The following is a 13,942-nucleotide window of genomic DNA, read 5'->3' as shown; positions in this document are numbered from 1 at the left end:
ATGACACAAGTACGTCGATACTCGGCGCTGCGGCGCCGAATATATTAAAACGTCTGGTATGTACTTGCGTCGATACAGCTGGCTATCGAGTTTGCATGCTTGCATCGAATCTCTCTGTTTGGAATACTATTAAACCTTGTAGAATCGGATTGTTATTTAGTTGAAGAGAAAGATTGCTTTTTTATTAATGGTTCTATAAAAAAAAATATAATATACTAAAATCGAAGACCAAATTATACGAAAAAAGAATACAATTAAATAACGGTTCGATACAGAATAAGAATCGTGAATGGGTTAAAACGTGAATCAGGAACCGTCAAGATTTCTCCAAGAAATAACAAGCCAATGGTAATAAGCAGAAAAATGATAAACGATTAAATTATTTAAACTATTTAATAATTTGACAATAAGTACTCATGGTTGATATGATATTCGAGGTAGTAGAAATTTGCATACGCATCACGCTTTTCTCTAAACAGATCCTCTACGAATGCAAATACTCCAAATACTTTAATATCGCGAAATTCCACGATTTCAAGTCTCTTATGTTTCCTAATTCTGCCGTATCCTAAATTCCAACAAGCTCCTTCAATCTCGTCTAGACCTCTTATCTTCACAAATTTTTTCACGTTCTTCTGTGTATCCCACTGAGCTCCTAGAATTCCCTAATATCTCTGCACGTTTGAAATCTCTCAAACGCTAGACAACGCTTTTGCCGGAGTCTGCTTAAAGCTCAAAATTAATTAGGTTAATTTCCTTTATCCTTTCCATCCTAATCCATCACATCCTCGTCGAGTTCAACGTTGACAATAAGGCACGAAAAGAAGAGGAATCCTCGCGGCGCAGACTTCGAGCAATACCACGGAGTTACATTCCATTCCAGATTTTCAAATTACTGGATTATCTGGATGGAAAGTAGCTGGCGTGGCAGGTATCCAGGCCGCTTAGCGTTCGCTTGCGGTTTTAAGCTCGACTATATCGACGCCTCCTCCGACGTGTTCGCTCTTTTTAAATAGAGAAGAAGAATCACGTTTCAAGTCCAATCGAATGGCTGAGATTCCATCATGAAAACCTGGGATTCCTTACAACGCGAAAGATATTTTATTCACTGAGAAAAGACACTTTTTATTTCGCCAAATATCGTCGAAAGGCGCCGATATGGGGCTCCTACGCGTTCGAAGTGGAAACATTTAACATTTACGCGTTACAGTATTTTACAAATTATTATACGTAATAATTATATCGTGTACGTATGTAATTAAGTAATCAAATCATTTAGCGTTGTTGATTATACGGTGTGAGATCAGGCAATGTAATTTTACGGAAAATGTATAATAGCTGTATTTCATGCATTCTTGTCTAGGGGATGGTTTTAGGAATAAAGATAATTTGTAAAAATGTTATATAAATTTCATTTTTGTTCCATATTACAGTTATTTGATTTATCACGGAGTAACTAAGTATCTCTTGTTATTCTATTATTCTATTTGTTATTAATTCACGTCTTCTCCGATCGATTTCTTCTGTTTTCACTTAAGAGTGTCTTACAGCTAATATTACACTAGTATTCGTAATGCAATTTCTATATAAGTTTCTAGTATTCGTTTCGCTTACATAATTTTCAGCGATCCGGCAAGCTGGTCGGCAAAAACGTTGAAGAAACGATCAATCGCGCGACTTCTATGTACTTCGCGTAACAATCGACTAACTGAAACGTCTCGGTAACAGGCATGAGATAACGCGGCTGATCGAGAAACGATTTCGCGTAAGAACGCCGCCTTTAGCCGAGGGGCAAAAACCAAAACGCTTTCGCGGGGCCAACGTTCCCAAGTACCGTTATGTCACTCGATTGTGCCGCGATCGATACGATCTCGACGCCAACGTTTCGTTCCAGTGATCATGGAAAGCGTGAAATCGGTCGTGCGGCACGTGGCGCGATTTGTCCGAGTTATCGATCGTTATCCTTCGACTCGTGAATTCATCGATCAAAGATAAATGCGTCGACGAAGATGTAAATTCGTCGTTGGAAGAATAGCGATTCGATTTGTCGGAGCAAGTGGTTTCCAAATAGAATTTGGAAATTTTTATGTACCTTCGGCATACTAAGATCTCTTAATCTACAAACTTTTCTTCCATTTATCCATGAAAATGATTCAATTTTTTTATGATAAAAGGCAACTCTTCACGCAAGCGGATATACAATACATTTTTTAAAAGATAAATGGACGGTTTAGTTCGCAACACGTTATAGCCCGAATTCTTAAACGTCAACAAGATCTTCCGATTAGTCCAGACAGGTATTTTAGAGTTTTAGGGACGAAGAACAATGATCCAAAATATTTTCCGAACTAAACCATACAGCAAAATTGCAACACGCGGATATTTCGGGACGTATCAACGTTCGTGTAGCTCACAGAACCACTTTAAACCAATATAATTAAACTAATCAAGTACCTTTAAATCAATTTACTCAACGTGTACATTAAATGAAAATACTCGTCTCAATCACTAAAACTGCCCATTTCGTCATCCACTTTGACTTCCAATCGAAAAGGCTTCAGATTAATTCCATTAACTTTAAAACCCCTCACTTGCTATCTATCGTTATATTTTGCCAATCGAAACGCGTCGATTTTCGAAGCGGCGGTACCACCGAGATCCATCGACTGGTGAAATCTTCGAAATCGTTGCGAAATCCCTTCGATCTCCGTCATCTGCCTTCTGCCTTCCGATATCCCTTCTGCTTGGAAGAAAATTCGCGACAGAGCCGAGTGGGAGGAGCTGGATAAAGCAGCCTCTGCCGATGTTTACCAACAAACGATCGACATCGATATCGGTGAATCGAAAGCATCGGAAGCATGTGGCGTGGACCGGTCGTTGTGTTGCTCCTTCTCGTCTGTCGCGATTCGCTCGAAGCTGGAGGTCGCGACGACGACGCAAGTGTGGACGAGTTGTTGCGTCGAGACGTCCGTGAACCGGCATGGTCGGCCTTCGCCACGGAAGTCGAGGATTTACTCGGAGAGGGAAACTCACCGGAGAAAGAGAAAACTGGCAAGAAGGGCGCGAAGAATGCGTCTGGTATGTTACTTCCCATCGAATTTCAGTATTTTTAAAGTTTAATCATTTACTGTGACACGCGTTTATACGAATCTGTCAGGGAACAAGCAATTTACAAAATATTTTCGTTCGCAATATTAATTCCCGAGCTATAGATTTTTATGCATTTATAAAAAACTGTGAAAAGTGCAGAATATGCAAAAATATAAAAAATATAAAACGTGAAATTTTATTTCCGTAATTATATTAATAAAAATATGAAATTCCATAAATATGCGTGGGCTATAGTACGAGTATACTGTACCATGTATTTTTATTTGCTCTTTAGTCCCTATTTTCCTGCATTCAAAGTTTATTATGAACAACAAACACGTGTGTTCTTATTCCCATCGTACTGGCATTTTTAAATTAGCATTTCTCGAATCGAGAAACAAATGGGATAAAAAGATTCGGAAACGGTCCCTGAACAACCACTCGAGCGGTCACGGATATCGTGGATGATAACCAGCACGAACGATACCGTGGTTTTAGGCAAATCAGACGAGGGAGGATACTACAAAACGTACGGCAGCGACGCTGAGGGCGAGAAGGGTTACTTGACGGCAACCTACAGCAAGGGCAATCACGGCTATAAGAGCCTCGACACCTTCCACAAGCAGGATGGCGACAAGTACGCATTCGAGAAGCACGTTGCCTACGGCAAAGCGCGTGCTGACAAGAAAAGTAGCCACAACGACGAGGCAGCCTCTCGTTCCAGGAAAGCCGGTGATCACGAGGGTGCAGGTACAGAGAAACTGTACGACGTCGAGCATGTAATTGCGTGACAACCATAAAGCATACTGGGTGAAATTAGTTTCTTGTCAACTTACTGGCTTCGAGATAAGAATTCTAGAATTTTTGATTTAGTACAAATGTAGCAACTGGAATATCGTTCCTTCGAGGTTTCCTAGTTTCTATCAAAAAATTAATCGAAGATATAATCTAGAAAATATCGTGCATTGTTATTTTAGAACAAAGCACTGTGATAATTTTTTTATAAAGATTCATAGGAACAAAATCAAAATCTAATATGTGGGGGAATTCGTTTCTTGTAATTTCAAGAGTAAAAGTAGATTTTATCGAGTTGGAACAAATTTTATACGCGGTACATAGACAATGTTTTTAAGTAAAAATAAAACAAAATCAAATAAATCAAAAGCATAAGAATACATGTTAAAATCGCTCAAAAGTTTCCTTGTTCGAAGCAAAGGTATACACAGCTCGTGACGTCATTTGAAACACCTGATACATATATGCGTTTAATCCATGTCTGATCTTGTTACGTCACTCAAAAACTGCTTGTCACGCAGAACCAGCTTATTAACCTATCCGATGATATCCTTGACGTAGGTGATTAATTTTGCTTAGAGATATACGTAACTTTATTCATGAACAAAAGATAAATTTTTATTTATTAAGTGTATTCTAACCGTACAAATGATTGCATTTTAATATATAAATTGTGCGTAATGACAGTAATAGATTTACGATTTCTTATTTTGCTATATGCACGTTGTTATTACTTATACTAAACGTATCTACGTTTCTGAATAAAATTAACGGTATCGAGTGATATTTGCTTGAGAAATTTGCTTAAGGAAACTAACATGGTAGTAGCTCCATTAGTATAATATTTTTAATCTACTCGAACGAAATAGTTGGCAAGTTTGAATAGATTTTGAGCTCGAGGAAGTTTCTTCTTTATACCGTAAATAATTTTCGCACGATATATCCGTGTCATTAGTCGCACAGGATCCTTTAATGAACGTCGATCGCAAGTTTTCCCTGGCAAACTTAGTGGCACGAGTATCGATCGCCAATAAAACTACACCATCGAGATAACGACATTAACCGAACGCATTCATGCGCTCGTTTCGTCCTAATTTTGACGGCGGCACCCAGCCATTTTGCTAATTACTTCACAGAAACATGTCATTTAATCACTTGGAACCACCGATCCTTTACACCTATAAATTTCATTATTGCTGGCAGAAACTATCCTATAATAATTATGTCAATTTTAAATTACAAATTTCTTAGCGTATATTTTTTCAGTAACAGTTAATTATACTGAAAGATAAATCGTGGAGAGTAACGTAACAGTAGTTTTACTAATACGATATTTTTAATCCTCCTGGTTGGAATATATTTCTAACAATAAAATATAATGTGAGATAATTTTTTACGATAATTACTTTATTTTTAAATTACGTTATTCCACGTTTCCGTATCAATTATATTATAAATTTCGCTAGATACCATCGTCGATACCCATTATGCAACCAACGAGGGCGATCATCACGACGGTGGCGAAGAACACGATGCTGAAGCCAACGATCACGGGAGCTATACTCACGAAGATGGCGCTCACTATATGGCTCATGGACCAGAATCTTCGAGTTATGGACATAGTGAAAGCTACACGGACGGAGAGGGTGAACATAGTTCTTACGGAAGCTACAGCTCCTATTCGAGAGGCTCTGGCCACGAACACGGTGGCGACGGAGACCATTACTATTAATCCTTTGCCAAATGGCTGATGTTTAGTTGTCCGATTTTCTATGGAATGTATTATTACGGCAAAAGTGTGCCTAATTTCGAGACCAGAACGGTATAAGTGGAAATGACAACAATTAGCGCGAAGCAGAGGAAACAAGAAGCGATATTTTGTATAAATATCGTTGTCAGTGTAGAATGATATTTCCTTTGAAAATTGTTGTTTTGAAAATTGTACGTGAAGAATTAAAATTGGCCAAAATGAAGTTGTTCAATTTTTGTTGCTGTATTTCTAGTATTGGACATTTAATTAATAAACATTAGAATTTATTTTTAGACATTTTGTGTACAAATATAGAAATAGTATCTTACGTAGAGTATTTATTGTGAAACTTACTAACTTATAATTTACAATGTTGTTTCTCTGATCGCATATCTGTTACGATTAATAAATTATACGAGCTTATTCATTTAACATCGTGTATTAAAAAAGAAGAAAACGAAAGGAAATAAACGCTCGATACAATACTCGATAGAACTTTCCAAACGTATCCAATTATATTCATGCGACGTTCTCGAGCAGCAGATTTACGTATCAAGCGAAATTCGGAAAATCCGCTACGTAAAATGTAAAACGTGATATTTCAACAGCAATTACTGACAATTTTTTAAATTAACGCGTCGATGTAGAAAAAATTATACAAATTGGACGAAAAACGTATAAACGATGGGCTGGACGCGACACACCGTTCAATTTCGTGTCATCAATTAAGAATCGATCAATTAAATCCGTATGATTATGAGAATAATCTGGATCAAACGGCTTTCGATAACAACGAATATCGTATCATCTGGAAATGAATTTTTGCGACGTGCTCGTACAATATTCTTATTAAACGTTTCATAATTAATACGTAGGTATCTGTTTGTTTACCATGTTATCAAAAATCGATCGATATGGTTTGTTGTAATCGCGCGATCGCAGACACGAAACAACTTGTTAAAGGACGAATTTTCCATGTGTGCATCACGCTCGAACTGTCAATGCTTCCCATTGTTACTTCATAATAATACGAACACCAATTATTTTAGAAATGCATTGCGCGCGCGCGCGTGCCTTCGTTGTGTAACGAACACAACGCGTAATTTTGATACCATGCAAAGGTGGCGCGTTGTTATTACGAAATTTAATGATATTACGTTTGTATCACATTGATGAGCCGATCTAAATTGCAATTGGTCATCGTTCGCTGTTGTTCGTCGATGCTCGTTACATTAACGTTCCTATAGCCACGCTCCATTATTGGCCGGGTAATTTGTTCGAGATCCATATCATCGTGTCAAGTGATAAGTACTATCGATCTTGGACGGCCCCGATAATTTATAATACACTGGAGACGGTGAAAAGAGTAGATGCAAGTTAAATTTTAAACAGAACGAGGTAAGGTTATTTGAGTCGAGTCAAGTTTCCTATGATCGATATTATTTGCTATATGTGTTTCATTAACGTTCATATACCATTGTTTCCAAATAATTGGCTAAAGTGTCGGGATATTTATGAGCCTTGTTGTATCTATTTTTTTTTTTTCTGAGTCAGATCGATAATATTGGTTTCCAGGTTAATTTGGTAAAGGGTATATTTGTTGTCCTACTGAGAGATAATAATCGAAAAATAGATAAAAAGAATTGGCAGAAAATCAATTCTCACGGCAAGAAATATATACGTTTTAAATGGATTCGCCTGGGTACGGTTTCATATGACTCGATTTGCGAGAAACGTTTTCCAACTATTTTCGAAAAGATTTGACAGCGGTTGTATTATTTCTGGCATTTGTTAACACATTTATACGTAAAGTTACTGTTTTAATTTTATGTTGATTATTGATTTTGAACGATAATATTGCATTTATACGTAACGAATAATATTATATAATAATAAAATTCGTCATTTCAACGATCTTTTATAAATAACATGAAATATCTAATATTAATTCTATATTTCCTTTCCCGTGCTGTATTTCATTTACTAAAATATCTAATTAAAATCTTGATGACATCAAAGGGGCATAGGAATATTTAACATTTTTATACTTTAATTACGTTCAATCAATTTTACAACGTTTGAATTAGTTTAGACCAATTCCTGCAAATGAAACTTTAAATAAATTCTTTCTCTTTTCTGTCGTATAAATCATAACAATGAGAACTGAAGGGAAGTTCAACAATTTCAGATTAAAGTCTAATTTCAAGTGGAATGTGATAAAAACGCACAGAAATCTGCGTGAAATGTACAATACGTACAAGATGATTTGATGACAAAGTAGATGAGTCAATGATGATGATAAAACCTGTTAATCGTAGAAAACTAACAAATATTATCTACAGAATTGTACAAGTCTTGTGTGCCGAATTCAAATTGCACGAAACTTAACGTTTCTCTGACTTTCTATAAATACACAAAATATCGACAACGCAGGAGACAAATTAACTCGCGTTTCTCTCATTTTCCATACGAATATTCCGATGCGCTATAGATCAAGTGATTCTTTGATAAATAACTTATTACTTTCAAGACATTAACTACTTGGGTGACGAGTTGACTCCACGAAACTTAATTTGCTCCCCAATTAACAAGTTAAACCGGCGTTTGGGCTTCGCGCAAATAGCAAAACACGAGATATCCTCACAAGGTACGCCATTAGCGTTGTCTGTTCTGGCCGACGAAGAAACAACGAGACCAGTTTGTTAAAAAGTACGACCGGTCACGCGACGATATCGCATCTGGCTGGTCCCTGCGGGGCGAGCAACGTTTGACGCCACGGTGCGGGATTTCGTGGGGATGGGCACAGCGGATTTTGCAATTATTTATAACGAGGAAACTTTTGGAACGGCCGCAGCCTGGCAATCGGTCCGTTAATTGCACGAGATAATTATTGTTAAACGCCGCGCGCGTGACAAAGGATGATTCCGCTGTCATCGGAGGCTCAAACTAATTCGCCGTGTTCGCTGGAGGACGATCACTGGCTGAACTCGTCAAACTTTTCACCTTTTACCGTGCCACTCGCCCAACTGTGTTCGTTTGTTAATTTTTCACCAGAGAATTTCAATGAATATGGAACGAGTCGGATTACCGGAGAAATCAATCTTCCGCTGGCTGGAAACTTGAACGTTCGACTGTAGACTGTTTCATTATTGGGCTTTGACTGCGGATTTGAGAGAGAGAAATTGTAGATATAATTTATTGGATTAAATAAAGTTGGTTTTTTAAATATTTCATTTCTGCGAGTAAATGAAAATTGATGCACAGCGTGTTATTCGTATAGAATCAAGACAGATCATTTCTTGTAATATTGATTGCATCGTGCTATTAGAATAAGTTATTTTCTTAAAAGTTAACAATTTTTACCGGAATTAATTCTCTTGCCAATTCCTCGAATGCTTAATGTATATATGTCATTTCTAATATAAATATTATAAGGTTATACTATAATTGAATTTCCAACTAATTTTATTCTATTTCTAAATAAGCAATATTAAAAATAAGGAAACTAGTTATCAATAAATCTCAAAACTGAAAAAAAGAAAAAAAGAAAAAAAAGGGAACTAATTAAATATCGCAATTATCTTTGTCATTTGGTGCTAGATTGAAATTCACTGGAAAGGTTACAATCCATTCGCGTTGCACGATTTCACGAAAATCCCCATCGTGCGTGAAATTCGATCATTCTTCCCCCGTGGCCGATAAACAAGCCAGCCCTCGAGTGCAGCTCGTTTTCAAACCGGCACGCAATCCATGTTCGAGTGCACTTAATCCGAATTGTGCACCTCGGGACAGACAACTCGAATACGTCGAATGTCAATGTTAGTTACCCTTCTTCTCGCTGTGGAATAGAGCTTGTAAGCGTGGAGTGGGCACAAATTAGGAAACAATTTCATTAGCTGTCCAATGGGCGGCGCGCAAGCTCCATTGTTCGTGGCCTACGGCTCGATCAGTCGATTGATCGAAACGAAAGAGTGGTCGAAGGATGCTTGCATTGTGGCGGTGAAAAAACGTGCAAAAGGGATCGTAACCGATTCAACGAAGCTTCAGCGTTGAATGTAAAGTAATTTTAGTGAGAGGATGAAAAGAAAGAAGGGGGTAGGGTGGTAACGTTGAGCCATCAACTGATTGCGACAGGATGGCGCTGTCTCACCTTGCCGAGGAACAGCTTCAGTTCGGTGCAATTAAGCGAATCTATAGAAAAGAGAATTAAAGACAATGTCATTGCAAACTATTGCCTTCTCCTGTTAGAAAAGTCATTTCTTTTTCTGTCGGAAGAAGGATTTTCTGGCCGAATAAAATTCATCGATGAGAAATATTTTCTGATTTTAATCGAAAATTGAAAATAATTTTACAAAAGTAATAAACTTACGAATTAACAATGTTAATAAATTTTCTTGCATATTAGCAAAAAGTATAAAAGAATTAACGAATTGAAGGTAAGATCAGCCTTTATACGACGCTTAGCAAAGGGGAGAAAGGAAAAAAGAAAGATGAAAGAAGATCTGAGCTGTCTGAAAGGCAATGGCAGTAGAAGCAGCGGCACTCAGTTGAAATGTTTTCAAGTTACCAGCGGCACTTGAAGCCTTAATTTAATAGTCGGCGGCCTGTTCTTTTCCAAACGAAGGGGGTGGATACACTTGAGCGGCGATCCACCGTCGTCCTTGGATCTGCTTACAAAGCAATCTCTCCATCTGGGAAAGTCCAAAGGGAACGCCACCTAATCTAATCTCCGTTACGACGATGCCGAGTCCAAATCGAAGTTGGCAGAGCCTTCGGTATCCGGTTTTCTCGCAGTCTCTAAAGGAGCCCGATGGTGAAGCTGGGCAGTAACCAATCTTTATCTTGATTATGCAGCGCCAACGCCGGAGGAGCCAATCTCTAGCCGAACAGCCTGCCAAATAAGGTCGTAAAGAGGCCGAATCTATCGATCACCGTTTCAAACTGCAAATTCGGCGCAGCTGATTTGCAATGGAGATCGGAGAAGCACCGAGAACGACCGACGATGCGTCCCCGTCCACCGAATAAGCAGCTAAGAAAAGAAACTCGACTTTGTATCGTTCGCGACGAAAAACCAACCAACCGTCTGATTATTCTCGACACTTCGTGGTGAATTTTAAAAACCGTGAACGGATAGCGTGCAATGAAAATTCAATAAGATTCGTTAGAGAAAGAAGTGATCATTATTTGATCGATAGTCAATTAAGAGATTGATCCAATTGCATGTTATTCGGTCAATTTATTTTGTTGCAAAGTTTCCTTCTCGTTTGGAGCTTAAAAGTTTCAGAAATACTTCAAACTTTTTTCTTACCTTTTTCTCCGTTTTAGAATATAATACATCAATTTTTAACTGCAGTTTGGATTTATCAAATTTTCACAGTATTCGCAAACGTGCTCAGATCCGAAACTGCATTATACCTTTCACTTTACCTACTTTACACTCACCTTGTAAGACCTAGGAAACGAATACATTACAAAATTATGCAACATGGTATGAAGTTTTCCTGACTTGGTGACTAGCAATTCGACGGAACTTCGTTGAACTTTGTAACCTAGAAATTCTGAAACTGAATAAAGCCAACGAAATTCCGCGCATTCGAACAACAAGTTTGCCAATCGATCGACTCGAACGACGTACCAAGGATTCTTCCGAGTTCCAGATGTTTTCAGGTTACGAGGATATACCTACGTATACACAACTCGGCTCGAAGCTAATATCGTAAAAGATATCGAGTCGTCTTTGTTGGCTGCAGAGATTTTGCAAGGTCGTGCGACTGAATCGTCAGCAGAACCTGGAACAAATGGGCGAACAGTTAGCAGAACGATCGGTGCAACTACGATTGGTCATCGAGCTGTGATATATGCGTCGCCGACGTCTGTAAATGTCCATAAATTGTTTTCGCTCCGTCGCGTTATAAATAAAACGGACTTTGTGAATTTTTTTTAGCCACAAATTCGCATCGCCAACGATAGGATTAATGGCGATATTAGAAAGTTTATTGACGATCCGTTTCACCGTGACGATACCATATCGAAATAATTATTTTATTGTCTTTGATTTATTATTATTGTCATGATATTACGTCGAGGGCTCGAAAAGTGTTTGATAAAATATTAATCTACAGTCTCGTAAACGAACATTCTCGCACATTTTCCCGAGAAGACCGAATATTACAATTGACATCTTTCATTCCTAAATATCAACTGAAATCTTGAAACTTTAGTTGAAGAATTAAAATCGTTAAAATTATTGATGCCGATTTAAGATCAGGATAGCGTCGAATATCTTAAGTTGAACAGTATTCGATAGATGCAGGCCATCGATCGAATTCCATTCACTATGTGCAATCACGTTACTACAAAGTAATGATAGTAGTTGCACAATGCAATAAAATTCATGATTTCATTGTGCTTAGAAACCTCTAGTCTCTACGAAGTTTTTAGACATTTAGTCTGGTCACGCACTAGGTGACTCGAATTGCACGATTGCCGAAGCGTTTGTTCACAAAACACTGTACACGGTAAAAGCGTCAAATATCGATTTACAAATGTAACCAAATTTATCGTTCTTCGATCGGTCTTCCGGTCTCCATTGAAAAAATGTCTTCGATAGCGTACCGCCATTACGTCATGTCTCTGAATTAACTATGCACGTTTTTACCTGCGAATCTTAAAAGACAACGGGCAAACAATTTCATTACGAGCTCGAGAAAGTGTGAAAGGTCTCCACGCCACGGAAGCCTTGCGGTCGCGCGGATGAAAGTGGAATCGGCGGAAATGCTCGCAAGCCCCGTGACGGAACAATCGAACCGTGGATATTTAAGTGTCACCGGTTGCGACGTGGTCATCAGTCGGATGGTCGCATCGAAACCGGATCGAGATGCTGCGTGTCGCGTTTCCTGCCGCTATTCTGCTATTCTTGCTTCAACAGACATGTCTCGCTCGGGAATTGAGCTCCATTCGCGATCGTCGAGATGTCCAAACGGAAGACAGCGACGCGTTACGATCGGTAGTCTCTGTCAGTCCAGTTCCAAGCTTAAACGTGGACGAATCGAAGCAGGATCTCGCCACAGCTGCCTCTGGCCATCAAGGTCATCATCACGAGTCTGGAGGAGGACAGAGTCATCACGCTGATCATCACGAAGAACATGGCGAGGAAGGTGAGAAGGGATACAAGAGTCATCATCATCACGATAAGAGTGACAAAGGTGAGCACGATAAACATCATCATTCCGGTCATCACGAAGAGCACGGTGGCCAGAAGAAAGGACACCATGATGAACACGAGAAATACGGAGAACATCACGAGGGTGAGAAAGGACACAAGGGTGGAAAGTTTGGAGAGAAAAAGGGTCACAAGAAAGGTCACAAGACGAAAGGGTATCATAACAAGTTTCACAAGGACGAATATCATAAAGAACATAAGTTTTACGATGATTATCATAAGGGTGGCCATCATAAGAAGCACGGTGACTTTTATGGACACCATGAGAAGAAGGAAGGAGAGCATAAGAAAGGTGGTCATCAGCATGCTGGGTATCACGAGGATCATCATGGTAAGAAGGGTCATCATGATAAGGGTCACCTGGACGAGGAACATAAAGGTCATCATGGGAAACAAGGACAAGATGAACATTATAGCCATCATGATTCTTATGGAAAGAAGGGTGACCAGCATTCTGGGAAGAAATACGGATACAGCAAAGGACACAAAGGTTAAAAGATGTAACGCTCTGAGTTGAATGACGGTTCTGGATACTTTTGTTCGAAGAATTTCGTTGTTCTGTTTCTAGCTTACAATTAAAACTGTATGTTTGTTATACTGTATTGTTGTGAATTGATGATTGAGAAACTGCGATTGGCGTTGCTTCGCGTTTCACCGAATTGTTATTACTTTGTTAACAAAGAGAAATAATAAATTAATATTTTTATACAACGTCCCAATGTATTTACTAAAATAATTTCGTCCCAAGATGTTTGTCAGCTAAATATTCAGATTAGTAGAGTTGTTTCTTGAAAAATTACGTCAAGAAACAAAATCAAGGAAATATATCAGTATACTAAACAAATTGAAATTTATATCGATTTAATATGTAAGAGTAAAAATATGTTGCAAAAATGCAGTTAAGATTTTCTGACTATCTGTTCATATTTTGTAAAAAGAAAGACATGTTATATCTTTATATCTATAGCCATATGTGCTTTTAATTAGAAAAACGAAAATTAATCATTGTCGCTGGTAAATAGAAGAAAGCTTTATGCGTTAAGGAGTTAAACGTTACATTAGGTCTATATAGTCGTTATTCACGC

The 13,942-nt window shown here is 38.3% G+C and overlaps 2 protein-coding genes across 2 annotated transcripts; both read left to right on the top strand.

Annotated features, from left to right (window-relative positions):
* Window positions 1–323: 323 nt before the first annotated feature.
* LOC126878230 (uncharacterized) lies at window positions 324–11,757 on the top strand. The gene is made up of 4 exons (XM_050640798.1): window positions 324–3,078; window positions 3,589–3,869; window positions 4,407–4,446; window positions 5,352–11,757. The coding sequence occupies exons 1-4, from the start codon at window positions 2,859–2,861 to the stop codon at window positions 5,615–5,617; spliced, it is 807 nt and encodes a 268-aa protein (XP_050496755.1). The 5' UTR covers window positions 324–2,858; the 3' UTR covers window positions 5,618–11,757.
* Window positions 11,758–11,769: 12 nt separating this feature from the next.
* Window positions 11,770–13,664, top strand: LOC126875143 (histidine-rich glycoprotein-like). Its single transcript, XM_050637870.1, has one exon. It carries the CDS (start codon window positions 12,513–12,515, stop codon window positions 13,350–13,352), a length of 840 nt encoding a protein of 279 aa, XP_050493827.1. The 5' UTR covers window positions 11,770–12,512; the 3' UTR covers window positions 13,353–13,664.
* Window positions 13,665–13,942: the final 278 nt, after the last annotated feature.

Source organism: Bombus huntii, chromosome 2, assembly GCF_024542735.1.
Source record: "Bombus huntii isolate Logan2020A chromosome 2, iyBomHunt1.1, whole genome shotgun sequence".
Taxonomy (NCBI): Eukaryota; Metazoa; Arthropoda; class Insecta; order Hymenoptera; family Apidae; genus Bombus; species Bombus huntii.
The sequence above is the reverse complement of the archived record's forward strand: the minus strand, read 5'-3'. Positions and strand labels throughout refer to the sequence as shown.